General features: G+C 48.0%; 1 protein-coding gene across 4 annotated transcripts in view; it reads right to left on the reverse strand.

Annotated features, from left to right (window-relative positions):
• Positions 1–14933, reverse strand: part of KCNMA1 (potassium calcium-activated channel subfamily M alpha 1) — a 747855-nt gene that overhangs the window by 513753 nt on the left and 219169 nt on the right. For all 4 annotated transcript variants that reach the window (XM_082673143.1, XM_082673145.1, XM_082673144.1 and 1 more), the window contains exon 2: positions 13007–13168. In XM_082673143.1, the coding sequence (XP_082529269.1) occupies positions 13007–13168 (162 nt within the window). The remainder of the gene's footprint in view (positions 1–13006; positions 13169–14933) is intronic.

Consider the following 14933-nt stretch of genomic DNA (forward strand, 5'->3'; position numbering starts at 1 on the left):
CAAGGAGGGGCATCCAAGACTGAAATGATTTAAAAGAAGCCAACTTCTCCAGGGAGGAACTGGCCCTTTAGGATGTGACCCCTCCTCCTAAGGCACCCTTCCTCCTGCTCAACTCCATGGTTACAGGCCCTGCTCCTGCTGCCAGATGCTTCCCTTCTCTGCATATGGAGATGCACCTGGAAAGGAGTCCAGGAGGAAAAGAATCACAGGAGACAAAGGACAGGCAGAGGCCTAATGACACAAGGAGAGTTTATGTTTTTATTTTAAATGAAACGCAAAGCCAGGGGAGGGCCAGGCAGGATCGGTCCTTGACTATTTCCTGCATCTCTCCAGGTGCTCTGGCTGCTGAGAAAGAACTATTCTTTCTCCTTTTGCAGCTCTCCCAGTGCCTAGCACATTGCCAAGGGCACCACAGGTCTGAGATAGACCCTTGCTGCCTTTGCTGACTGAAGGACAGTAGAGGGAATGAGAAAACACAGAAACATTTTGGACTCAAGGGAACAGACTATTGCTACTCCCTCGTTTTATCCACAGACACATCAAAACCTTAAAAGGGAATGGACTTGTACAAGGTCACCAGAAATGTCACGACAGAGCCCGGATTAAGAATGCAGTTTTCTGGGACTTCCCTGGTGGAGCAGTGGTTAAGAATCCGCCTGCCAATGCAGGGGGCATGGGTTCGATCCCTGATCCGGGAAGATCCCACATGCTGTGGAGCAACTAAGCCCGTGTGCCACAACTACTGAGACTATGCTCTAGAGGCCACGAGTCACAACTACTGAGCCCGCGTGCCACAACTACTGAAGCCAGTGCACCTAGAGCCCATGCTCCACAACAGGAGAAGCCACCGCAATGAGAAGCCTGAGCACCACAATGAAGAGTAGTCCCCACTCGCCACAACTAGAGAAAGCCCGCACGCAGCAACGAAGGCCCAATGCAGCCAAAAAATAAAAATTTAAAAAATTTAAAAAAACATTATTAAAGAAAAAAACCCACAGTTTTCTGCAGATCACGGTTTCTCAGATGAAAGGAAGCAATGGTCACCTCTGCTCTCATATCCCAAATTGATCTCGAACGCCATCACCAATCCCCAAGGCCCAGATTGACACACTGTGTGAAGCTAGGTGAGTAAACTCCTTTCCTTCTTTCTGATGATCTAAGTTTTCTTCCTGCAGAGGTCGAAGATGACCAAGAAACCAAACCGCCTGCCTCATGGCAGCTTCCCCGGGAGCCCACGCAGGGGTCTGTGGAATTAAGCAGCCCCTGCAATCAGCCACTCCCCCTTCACAGGAAGTTATTTGTCACCCCTGGGCCATAAGCCCAGGCAGAAGGTTGAGTGCCCGACTAGTAGAATTAACTCCAGATAGATCTCGCATGACACAGAAGAAGAATGGTCTGGCCCCCTCCCAATGGGATTCCACACCCCTCGCCTTCCTGTGCAAGTTGGGGCCCAGAGGCTAACACGCCCAGCAGCCTCATGTGGCCGCCAGGGAGCCGGCAGCCTCTGCCCTGTGAAATGCCCCTTTTTTGTCACTTGGCCTCCGTTTCAAGCTATTTTTAGTGTAAGCAAAGCCAAAATTTGAGGGAGGCTGATGTGGGAACAGGGCCTTGTCTTCCTCTCTCCCTTTCGATGAGCGGCTCCCTGTTTCCCTTAGGACAGCTGCTTCCTCAAGAGCCACCAAGAAATGAAGGGAGAAAAAAATGCTGAAAAGAGAAAAATGGGGAAAAGATCAAAATTCAGCCTCTTCACTAAAGCAGTCTGGGAAGGTGATGGTTTCTCAACCCTTCAGATTAATTCTCTGGATCCTGGCTTCTCTACAGGTACAAGAAAGCAGCATATGCCCAGTCCATTTACTGTCCCGATTAACCCACCTCCAACAAACAAGGAAGGCCCAGAGGTCTGCTTGCCCCGGAAGGAGGCACGTACAGTTTACAGGTAACCCGCATGTCCTCAGGAAAGATCTGTGTCCCCAGAGGCTTGTGAAGCAGGAACCAAGCTTCCACTCAGGCCCCTGGATCCTCAGCTTTGTTGTGCCTTCCATGTCAGCACGGGGCCAATTCTATGAACTACAATTAATTAGACGAGCACAAAGATAGCCCTGGTGCTTAAGAGGCCTGGGTGCATTTAATTGAGTTTTCAAGTGCCCTAATTTCCTAAAGAAAGACAGAGAAGCAAATGTCCTGTCCTAGTTCCCTCACTACTCAAACACACGGGAACATTTTCTGCAATAAAATTTTTAGGGCAAATGGTGGATTTCTGTTGTCATCATTCTCCTCAAGTAGTTGTTTTTCTGGAAAAAGCCTCATTCTGTACCTAAAAATGAGGCTTTTAGTGTACGAATTTGGGGTGTTTGGGGCCTGGAGGCACGAGTCAGTCTGCCTCCTCCTAAACATGGCCTAGTAAATACACTTGGAAGCATCAGCTCGCCTGTGGTCCCAAGTGTGACTTTCCAAGCACGTGCTTCCCGGCAACGACAATGGCTGGTAACTTTGTCATCATCATCATCATCTGTTTTTGAGTCTCCCTGTTAAACAAACTTCTTCACAGCTGAAGTGGAGGCTCCAAGGAGAGTCTCAGTCCACAAGGATGTTTTTCTGACAAATAGGGGCTGCTAAACCATCAGCGTTCCCCGAAGGCCCCGGGGGAAAAGCTAGGCGAGAAAAGTGTCCCAGCCCAAGATGGTGGGCTCCAAATACAGGTGTTCCGTTTCTTACAAAGCCTCCAGGGGGCACCAGCTTTTACTGGCTGGGAGAGGGAGGGCGAGGGAGGGAGGGAGGGAGGGAGAGAGTTAGTTTAACATTAGTCATATAATGTTAAACTCAGGTCCCTTGTGTCCAGTAGCAGGAAGACACAGGATATATGATCAGGATTAGAAGACCTGGGCCCCCAGGCCTGTCCAAGGATGGATGGAGAGATCACAGACTCTGATTTATCACCAAACTACTTCAAAAACCTTGCCACCCAGAAGCACTGTAGCAAAATGCAACGTAACATTTTCACTTTCAACACCTGGGATGATTTCACTTTACAGATTTCGCTAGAAGAACCAATATGTGTCCAGTGACTTGAATAGCGTCTGACACCTCGCAGGTGCTCCAGGAATGTCTGAAGAAACGGATGAATGGCTCAGAGGAGACGCCTGGCACGTACAGTAGAACCCGTGTCCTTATCTTCCGGTGACTTAACGCACTTCCTTGCATCCTTCCAACGGATTTGTGGTTGCTGCCTGCCAGAACGGACATTAAAGACATCTCCCCACATCAGAGGGTGCTGACGTGCCCTCTGAAACCAGCCCTGTGTTTGTCAGTCTCACCCCACATCCAGGGATGACTGGATACGGGAACCAGAGTGAGTACACTTGACCCTCTTTCCACAAGATTCATCTGTCGTACTGCCAGGGTGTTTCCTGTGACACACGTGCCTACAATGTACAGCTCCCAGGGAAAGCCCAGCCAGCCCTCCGGCCCCGCCAGCTCACGACAGCTATATGCAGTGAGAATTTCCCGGCCGACTGGACAATGGTAAGAGCCAGCTTCAGAAACGGCAGAGCCTGAATTGTGTGCATGGTCCAAACATCATCAGCTGGCTGGACCCAAACCTGGATCCTGGGATACTCAGACCCCTTTCAGATGGCCACGCCCAGCGGTAGCTCAGCACTCTGAGACGACATCTGAGGTTTGGGGAGGTCTAAGGGCTGCTCCATCCCTGCCACAGGAAAGGGTTTATCCTCCACTCCCTACCCCTGTGTGTCTCCATACCAGCACGTTTCCTCCATGACACGGTGACTAGGCTCACTCAATAATAACAAAAGTAATAACAACAAATGTTTATTAAGCGCTAACCACGTAACAGGCACTATTCTGAACACTTCACATGTGTTGATGAATCAACTCCTCCTAACGACATTAAAAGGGAGGAATTGTTATTACGCTCATTCAACACAGGAGGAAACTGAGGCACCAAAATGAAGCAACTAGCCCAGAGGAAAAGCCCTACAGAGTGGTAGAGGTGGGATTCAGCAGAATGACTGTAGAAGCTGGGCTCCTAACTGCCCTGCCGTACCACACACAGCAGCCCTCCACGGGCCAAGGCATCCCTTCCCAAGGATGCACGTCCCAGGGAGAGAGGAAAAGCAGGAGCTGGCAATCTGGGGATGCTAAGTGCTCCATCTATCCTTCTTGTTGGTTCCAATCAAATGAGACACCAGACCAAATGGAGAGCAAAAGACTAAAATCCCCAATTCAGATGACGCTGGATCAGCCATGGGCAGGACTCTTATCTCCCAGCCCAGACAGAGAAGCTGAAACAGAGTGAACAGAGACAAGGGAAAGCACTGGGGGTCCTGCCTTATTCATCGGGCACCCACTGACCGGGTGCTACATTCAGTTGTGTGTGCCAGGGAACACCAATGAAGTTATGGGGGTTGGATGGACGAGTGGCCACAGATGGATAAGGAAACAAACGGATGAGACAGAAGAACAAAACAGACACCCACTCCCAGCAAACTCCCCAGAGGAGAGAAGCAGCAGCAGCCTGAGTAGGGGGTTGACCTACCAACCCCATACTTGCCACCAGAGGCCGTGGGAGCCAGGGATGAACAGCCGGGACGAAGCAAGGTTCTCCTGTGCCAGGAGGCTCTTCCTCTCTCCAGAACTCTGCGGGGATTGACTTCTGAAACTCTCCTTCATTCTCACGGCGGGAGGCCAGAGAAGCCAACCCACCAGCTAGTAAAATTAACAGCTGCTCTTCACAGAATATGCTGGAGAAGCTGGCACACAGAGCATATGGCCTGCAGACCGGAAGCACAGTCCGGCAGCTGGCATGGCTGAGGCACCTGGCCTGCAGGTCTGGATCAGGGGTGTCTTCCATGGTAGGCACTAGACGCTGGGCTACTGGGCGGGGCCTGGGGGAAACTGACTGCAGGGGACGCAGGCAGGTGGAGGGGGAGACAGAAAGTGACCCTGCTAGAGAATTCCCAGACACATTCCACTGACCTTGGGAAGGGGAAATTCCTATGCTGAGCCAGCTGTGGAATTTGGGGGGCCACCTGGCTCTGGCCTCTGTGTCCCCATCTCTACCGTATCATTTAGTTGAGCTTGTGGAAGTAAATGTAGAGGGTCTCCGTAAGAAGGGGCTAGATGGTACATTTTATCCACTGCCTTGAATCATGGGAACAAGTCCTGTTGGCCACTTACACTGGCCAGTCACAGAGCGGAAGGGGAACGTGAAGATCCGGATTGGGAGCTGGCAAATGCGTTCTGTTTCAGGACCACACAGTGACTATTTTGGGGCGGCATATTTTGGACTCTGTGGATACTACTCAATTCTGCTGCCGTAGTGCATTGCAAAAGCAGCCACAGACAATATGTAAATGAGAGCATGGCTGCGGCCCAATGAAACTGTGTTTGTGAACACTGAAATTTGATTTCACATAATTTTCACATATCAGAGAACATGCTTTAGATTATTTTAAAAAAACATTTAAAAATGTAAAAACCATCCTGAGCTTGTGAGCTGTATAATACAGGCAGCGAGCCAGATTTGGCCCATGGGTTACATTTGACAATCCCTGGGCTGGTTAAAAGTTTCCCAAAGTGTGTCCTTTGTGATGCCCACAGATGTTTCATGGGGAAAGGGTTCCATGGTAAAACAGGAGTGGGAAATGCTGGGCCAAAGTCTTTCTGCTGTCTTACTGCAGGACTTCTTCAAGACTCACACGCTGATACACACTGGACAATCTCAAAATGGGGATGAGAAACAGTCTTCAACTTCCAGGTAAGCATTTTTGTTCTGGAGCGTCTCTGACATCTTAGTTTTCTGAATAACCCAACTAAAGCCATGAGGATGAAGTCTGACCAACCGTCAGCAACGGCGCCACCAAATGAGATCCTGCCTCTCTTTGACCATCTCCAGTGACAGGCAGCTCACTACCTACCATGGGTTCCAGTTGAATTCAAGTGACTTCTCTGACTCGTTTTCTCACTCCATGATGCTGGGTCCCAGGTAACAAATCTAGTGCAATCTAGTGCGCCTTTCATCAAAGACAAACTTTCACGTTTAATAATATAAATAAAGCATACCTTCTTTGATTTACTGATTCATACCCCAAATATAAACTCTATTTATGCACAGGATAAAATGAAGAGCCATTATTAAGTCCTGGGAGGGGGTGGATTACCACTCGGTTCCTTTAAAAGAAGTCTCACTTAGGAGAGTTCAAATAAACTCAAACGATCTCAAATTTATTCCCAACTGCACATAAAGCAGGATCTACCTGTTCACTATAGAGGCATTCTTAGTAAAAATACAGGCCCATGCAACCTATGATCTTTCTGCTACATAGGGCATCATCATCTGCAGGGGATATAGACATTTTATGTAGATTTGCCTAAAATGTAAAAAAAAAAAAAGGGAGGGGGAAGGGAAGGGAGCAGAGGTGAGGAAGAGAGAGTGAGATGGAAATGTGAGGTATGTGTGAATTTGCAACCAGGCACCACTGAAAACAAAAAGTAGAAGATGCTAATGAGAACTGTCACCAGCACCAGGAGGCACCTAAAGAGAGAAACAAAGTCAATGATGTCACCTATGTGGTTAAGCTGTGCCCATGTGCCCTCCATTTTGTTCAACTTGTCCAATTTCAGGTGCAAACAGCACAGCAGTGAACATATCTGTTTAACTCTATTAAACGAATAGGATTATTTCTCTTTGAAAGGCGTACTTGTTACATATTTTCTTTGGGGCCCTAGGAGATAAGGATAGAACGGTCCAGGCTATGCATACTACGTTAATATAAAATGCCACACATGCAGTGTATTTAGGAAGATAAAGGGAAAGACTGGCATTTTTCTTCCTCCTTATTTCAACAAATCATCCCCCAGACAGTAAAGCAAGTAGCATATATTTTCAGTTCCTGGAGTAGATGTGCATGTTTCCTGGAGCAATATTTAAATGTAGTAGCACAGGAATATGAGGAAAATAAGCAAAAAAGAATCATTCTAAAGGCTCTATCTTTGCTCAGGGAGCTGACAGCTATATTGGCAAGACCAGTCTTTGACGTGAGCACAAAAGACTGAATCTGTACAGGGGCTGAGCAGCTACACAGCCCAGCCATTTACAGACTTTGCTCACACCTGGAGGTGAGGTCATGCTTGTCCACAATACATAGTTTTTTTAAGGAGACAGTCACTCTGAGATTAATGTGGAAATTAATAAGAATATTCAGAAACAAGGGGCTAATGGAGATGGTATGAGTGTGTGTGTGCCTGTATTTATCTGTATGTATCTGTATGTCCATAAATTTCCCCATTATAAATGGGTTCACTAGCAGTGTCATTCTTATACTATACTGTCTTAGGAAATCACTTCCTAAAATTTTTCTTTCAATTTCTGCCTCTCAGTTTCTTAGTTTATAAAATAAGGAGTTGAACTAGACCAAGAATCGTAAACTATGGCCCATGAAACAAATCTAGCCCACCACCTGTTTTTATAAATAAAGTTTTACTGGAACACACTCACACCCATGTATTGTCTGCGCTGCTTTCAAACTACAATGGCAGAGTGAAATAGTTGTGACAGAGTCTCTATGGCCTGCAAAGCCTAAAATACTTACTATCTGGCCCATTACAGAAAAACTTAACCCTGAACTAGACTATCTCTAATATTAGTTTTGGCCTATAAAGTACAACCAAACAATACAAAAGCCCACTCTGTGTGCTTCTTGCCCTTTTTATTTATATATCCAGGCATAACTCGCTTTATTGCACTTCGTAGATACTGTGTTTTTTGTTTTTGTTTGTTTTTATAAATTGAAGGTTTGTGGCAACCTCGCCTCAAGCAAGTCTGTAGCTGCCATTTTTCCAACAGCATTTGCTCACTTCATGCCTTTGTGTCACATTTTGGTAATTCTCGCAATATTTCAAACTTTTTCATCATGTCTTATGATGACCTGTGATCAATGATCTTTTGATGTTAGTAAATGACTCGCTCAAGGCTCAGATGATAATTAGCATGTTTTAGTAATAAAGTATTTTTTAATTAAGGTATGTACAGTGTTTTTTAAAAACATAATGCTACTGCACAGTTAACAGACTCCAGTATAGTGTAAACATAATTTTTATATGCACCAGGAAACCAAGAAATTCGTATGACTTGCTCTATTGTGATACTCGCTTTATTGCAGTGGTCTGGAACCGAGTCTTCAGTATCTCCGAGGTCTGCCTGTACTGCCTTACTTAGAAAGATTCCATTCAGCTCACAAAGCTCTATGGAGCATATAACCACACACGTGTAAAGTTCAAATAGGAGGCAAAAGGGAAATGAGAGGATACACTTGAAGACAAAGCCGGGAGGCTGTGAATACACAGAAGGCAAACCCTGAGATGCTGTGTAGTTTCAATGGGCCACAAACTTGGCTCCCAGCAGCCACTACAGAAAAAGGGCCAGGATCCCTTTCCCAATTTAGATTGTTCACTGGAGGTTCACCAGGACGACCACAGTAATCCTGGCACGAAGCACTTACCCACGTCTGTGCAGAAGCAGATAACGTGAGATGTAGTGAACAAAGTCCCCAGCAACACCCAAACAGCTGGGAGGCATCTCAATGGCATTCACTGCAACACTGAAATGTCCCTCACTGTGGACCAATTCCAAATCCCAAAGTGGAAGTGACCATCCTTTGGTATATCAAATGATCAAACTGATCAAAATTTGGTATCCCAAATTTCGAATTCAGCACACACCTTTAGAATCAGAAAATAATAAATATTTTTACTTTTACAAAAAGATAAGGGAAGCAGTAATCCTTGACAGTTTGGGGGTGCACTTTGACACAGAATCCCTCAGCCATCGCTCCTAGAGAAGGCCCTATGCAGTACTGCTGTTTTTGTAAAGCTAAGCCTGAGTGCCGAGGAGAGAGAGAGACAAGACAAAGACAGGATATTCTGCGAACTGGTCAAGGACTGTTTCTCACTTTGATGATGAAGCTCCAAGTGTTAACTATTAAAAGCACCTGCAAATGGTGACGCGCACTTGTCGCTGTTTACACTGAGCTCTACAACTTTTTATCTAGCTTTTCAACATAAATAATTCACACCCTGGATCTCAGGTGCTCACTGTCCTGTGCCCAGCGCCTGGAATAGCGCCTGGTGCAGGTGAGAAATAAGTGCTTCCTGAATGAATGACGTGCTCATCTGAGAGATCCTGGACAACCAGTGAATCTACTGATACGCTGAGGTTGTCTTGGTGAATCCTTCCCCAGCTGGGCCTTACCCACCATGCCCTGGTTCTGAAACTCTCACCTGTGACAATGAGACAGGTGAGAAAGGGGCCCAGATGTGGAGGGCCCAAGCTCCTGAGCTGTGCGTCAAGGAAAACACATTAAACATGGAAAAGGGAAACCGCACAGCTGGTGTCTAGTCTCGCCTGAGTCCCACTGTTGCAAGGATAAACACTGGGGCAGTTCAGGACAAACACAGCTTTGAGTTCTGAACAGGCAGAGGTACTTTCCCTCGAGCATGGAGACTGCAATATGAAATCTGTTCCTTGCTCAGAGCAAGGACCTGCCTTCTCTAAAGGAGAGGCCTGTTCTGAAGGTACCGCCTGAACTCTGAGCTGCCTGCTCTCTGGGCAGTGGGACTGCTCCATCCTGAGTGCACCAGAGCAGTCCAGGCAGCATTTTCCCCAAGGAGACCTTCGGAGAATAGCTAGCCTCATGGGCAATCCCAGGCAAGGAGGCCTGGGTGCACCATGCTTGTCCACACAAATGTTAAAAGGATCAGGTCAAGCAGCCTCAGGACCTAATTGGCTCAGAGACAGTAATGTCAAAAGGTCATAGCCATAGCAAGAGCTGACAGGGGCTTCAAAAAGAAGGTATTATCTTCAAACGGGAAGTAACGACACGGGAAGACCACTGGATGGGGAGTCTGGAGGCCTGCAGGTACGAGCCTCGTTCTGTCACTTCACTGCCCTTCCTAGGCCTCGGTTTTCTCAACTGTAAAATAGACATGAATTCACTGATAAGACTGGCTTTGTGGCTTCCTCGTCATGAACCCCTACAACACAACAGCAAAATGGGAGATACACAACAAATACAACATGGTCCTTGCCCTTCAACCTGATTATAATGTATAGGGCTTAGCGCAGTGCCTGGCTCCCAAGATGCTCTTAATAATGTCGTCGTCAGCAGTAGTATCCAGGTGGCTGCTGGGTGCACATGGCCTGGGGCTTCTACTTCCAAATATCACACACATCACCTACCTGCCTCCACTGCATGGTGCTAGCTCAGGCCTTGCCTCACCGGGTCCACTGCAGCAATGCTCTCCTGTTGTGTCCTGACCCAGGAGCTCACTGTCCCAACCGGCCTAGCATCCCTGAGCTCCTGCCTCACCAATTTAGTCTCTAACTTGCCCATTTGTGCCCATTTGTGCTTCTCTCGGCACCATCACCAATCATGATGCCCCTCCCTCAAAATCTCCTTTTCCTGCAAAATTCAGTCCAAAGTCTTTAAGCTCGGCATTTAAAGACCTGACTAGCTGTCTCCAGCCCACTTTCCCAGTCTCACTGCCCCTCAGGTGCCTCTGTGTTGGCAGCCCAGGCCTCATTCCCACAGCACACCATGCACTTTTCCTGCTGCTCCCCCACTGTGGAATCATTTCCTCTCCTTTGACTTTCAGGATCCTAACCCACATTGCCAAGCTCAACTCAAATGCCTTCTGTTTTATTAGGTGTTCTTCTCAGCTTCTGGCCCGCTAAGTAGTCCCTTGCTTTCAAGCTCGGCTATGTTTTTATTTTTGATATCATCTCTATCATCAAATGTGTTCGGTTCATCTTGAAATGGAAGTTTCAGCTCAAAGGCTTTCCCCCCATGAAGCCCTGTGAAGGCTTCCTTGACCCCCTTCTTCCCTCCACTCAGCCTCCCCACCACACACTCACACACAATGTGTGTATTCGTAGCATTTCTCCTCCAGACATTCCTTCAATAGCTTCCATCCACGGTGCAACGGAATCAGGATCATGCCTTGTTTTTCACGGGGATGAAAAAGCACCTGGCCCAGAGTTGGTGTTCAGTATCTCTTAGATGTATCTCTTAGATGATGTTGATGAAGATAATCAGAATGGTCCTCGGTGGCCACAGGGAAGCACCAGGCAGCACATGTGTACAACCAAACTGTCTGCTGTTTCCCATCCATCACCGCCGTACACAGAGAATGCACTGCCTCTCTTTCATCCCACGTGAATGCCCAGACCCAGAATTCAACCTCCTTAAGTTTTCCACACAGAATCCACTCACACACAAGTGTGAAAAAGCAACAGGGACTTTACAGAAGGCTCTGGAGGGGGGATGAGGGTGGTGGTCACACAGCACAGCCCACGACTAGCCACCTTCAATTTCTCATGAGACACTCAGGGCTGCCCAGTCTCTCGTGGATCCCACTGACCCAGACTGTCCCCCTCCGTCTTCCCCCACACAGCAACTGGCCTCACCACTTTCTCTCTCCTCCTTTCCCAAATCCCAGCTTTAAGTTGCTCCGCTTTCTATGTTGCCACCAATTACCATCAGCCAGGGCTTCATACCCAGATTCTTCAGAAGGCTCGGCTCCCACTGGTCCCTCAGGTAACAGAGCCCTGCTCTCCTTGAAGGCTCTTTGGCCACCACCTTTGTGACTCAAGCATGACATTCAGTGACTTACTCCTTCCTTCAAGCGGTTTGTGAGATATTTATCCCAAACATAATGTGGAGTTTCCCCCAAGGAGGCTTCTGATGGGTGAAATTTCACCATCTCCCAACATCTATGGTCACCTTCCACTGAGTTTTTGCCATGAAACATCAAGAGCGATGGCATCTATCTTCCAGCTTCCCTGCCTGATCTCTGATCCCCCCAACCATCTGGAAACCCCCATTCATTCTACCTCTGAGCCAAATGACTCGTGACCGCGCCCCAGCATCAGGTCCAGGAAGGGCAGCCCATACAAAACAGCTTCCCGAATCACGACAAGTTATTTGGAATGCGACATCCTTCTCAGGGAAACTCTTGACTCTGATCAGACTCAAGAAAGCTGGTGGGCAGGGCTACCCAGGGAAGGAGCCCACCTACGGCAGGAGCCTGGCCTGACCAGGGTGACTGACTCGTGCCTGTTCGCCCCCAACTTTCCCAGTCTTTGCACCAAAAGAACCATGTCCCAGGCCCCCCAGGTAAACAGGGATGGTTGGTCACTACAGGCTTGCACCACCCACAATCCTTGCCAAGAAGCAGGAGCTCAGGAGGCCCGTCAGTGAAGCCAAGCTCCACACAAGCAGATCAGAGAGAATGTGGGAAATGCAGAGGAGGGGCAGGACGAGCCTGGGCTGCAGGTGGGGCTAGGAGACAGCCTCCTCAGAAATAAGGCCACAGGAGCAACGCTCCAAGCACGGGGCCAGTAGGACCCTGATCACACAGGGCAGGAGACTAGAAAACTCTGGAGGCCAGAGGACAACAGTAACATTCTCAGAAGGCCAACACACACACACACACACACACACACACACACAAACATTCTCAGAAGGCAGGCGCGCGCGCGCACACACACACACACACACACACACACACCCCACCCCACCCCCCCGGATTCCGGCATTTATGGAGCCTCTGCAGAATCCTGAGCACACGTTTCTTTGACCCTTTCTCCTCTCCAAGACCGTCAAGCGTGCACGTGTGTGTCTGTGTGTGCACTGTGTGTGTGCACGTGCACACCTCTTCTGCTAGCAGAGGAAATGCTCTACATCCTCTCCAACAGACCCCCTCTGCCCCAAACAGTGGCCCACTCTGCAAATGCCCCACACATCGCTGGCTCAGCTGTGCACCAAGACCCCCCCACGACCATATGACCACACGTAAGCACTCGCCCTTCACCACCTCCCAATAGCCAATGGCCTGGAGAAGACGCGGCGAAACATCACATCCCCATGAACAGAGAGATCACGGACCAGATAGCAGACCTCCTCGTGTGAGGAGGGAGCTGGGGACTCACCAGGACTCTGCCGGTCAGCGTCTGGGCAGATATCATCACCCCCGCCCAGTCTTTCACGGAGGTCATCCAGCCGACCTCGGCTGCCACCGCCTCCTCTTTTTCGTCCACTGGCTTGAGAGTGCCGTCCGCCTGGCTTGAGCCATTGTTAATCTTCTGGGCCTCCTGGCAACAGAGAGAACAAGGGTTGAGACGTAGCCACCAAGTGTATTTAAAAAACACAACCTACCCAAAAGAATCAAAGCTAGACGGGTCCCCGCTGAGGTGGGCACTGGCTTGAAAGTACAGGGGTTGGGAAGAAGGACGGATTATGGCTTTGATTGTTTTTTTTAATCTTTTTAAAAAGGATCTTTCCTTTGTTTCCTCTTGAAATATCTTTGTGAAAGAAAGAATAAAATTATTCTCTTCTGATTTTAAAGAAAAAAAGTCATAAAACTCAGGAGGGAAACCATCCTGTCTAGGGTCACGGAGTGGCTAGACAGGAAGTGAGGTCAGCATTCTGTAATCTCCACCTGCCCAGCCTTCATACCCTTCTCACAGACGCACCCTACTTTCCTAAAGAAAAAAAAAACCCCACCTCCTCCTCATCTCAGTCTGTGTGGTTCAAAAGGGACTGAAGGTCCACCCTTTCTCCAGGAATGGAGACTGGTCAATCAGATCAGTCCACCCCTCTGGCAACAGCAATTGGGCCAAGGATGGTTATGCGATCCCATGCCAACCCAGTATGACTCAAGCCTGGGACATTTGCTAGAAAGAATAAGAAAGGTAATCCTTCCCTGAGAATGAAGCCACCACAGAGGAAACTAGAAATGGCAGAATACTGATGTCATCATTTGAACACCTGGATCCAGCTGTGCCTGAAATCCACACCAGACCTGTTTAGTTACAGGAGAAAATAAATTCCCCTTTGTAGCTAAAAATGTGCTTGAGGATCAAGGCTGACTTCATCAGATAACTGAGCCCCACATGGGGTCCTAAACTGTACACTTCTGTGTGCACTGTGCCCTCTGCCTAGAATACTCTTCTCCCACGGAGGGTCATGGCTTACTCCCTCACCTCTCTCAAATCTTTGCTCAAATATCACCTTTTCAATACTTCTTCTCTGGCTACCCTTTTAAAATTCCAACTGTCTTCTGACAGCACTGCCTTTCTGCTTTGTTTTTCTCCAAAGAACTTAAAATTTCTAACACACTCCATAATTCTCTTATTTCATTTACAGTCTGCCTCCCCCAACTGCTGAATCCTGAGTGCCTAAAAGAGAGCCTAGTATATGGCTGGCTCAATAAATATGAAAGAAGGAATAAAAAGGGTTATGAATGTCAGCCCCTCACTCACTATAGAGCCTGGGCTTAGGGGTTGCCAAATAACATACAGGAAACCCAGCAAAATTTGAATCTCAACTAAGCAACAAATAATTTTTCAGTATAAGTATGTCCCAAATATTGCATGGGACATACTTACACTAAAAACACATTCATTGTCTAAAATTTAAATGTAACTGGGCCCCCTATTCAAATAACCACTGAGATTATTTTTGCAGACACAGATGTTTAAAAAGATGCCAGCAAAATTATGTTCATCATTTAAAATGCTAGAATTAACAAAACAAACTGACCCTGGGGATCATTGTGAATTGGAGTGAGGAGGAAAATCCAAAGGCAGAGGTGAAAATCTTGATCTGCAGTGAGTGGGGGTGGGCCAGAATGAGGAAAGGAGAGCTGGGAGGCACTGAGTGAGTCATCCTCCTGGGGACTTGCAGGCAGGCAGGAAGCTGCTCCTGATGCCTGGTTCTCCCCCGCCAGCCACCCCGACCCAGGGACGCTGGGCAAACAGAACATCAGTAACACCAGGCGCTCATGTTTAATTTCCAAGTGTATTGGCCCCTCCAGTGCTGGAATAGTCAAAAAGGAGGCCTGGGGCAGGGGCACAG

Source organism: Grampus griseus (genome assembly GCF_964374135.1).
Source record: "Grampus griseus genome assembly, chromosome: 16".
NCBI lineage: Eukaryota > Metazoa > Chordata > Mammalia > Artiodactyla > Delphinidae > Grampus > Grampus griseus.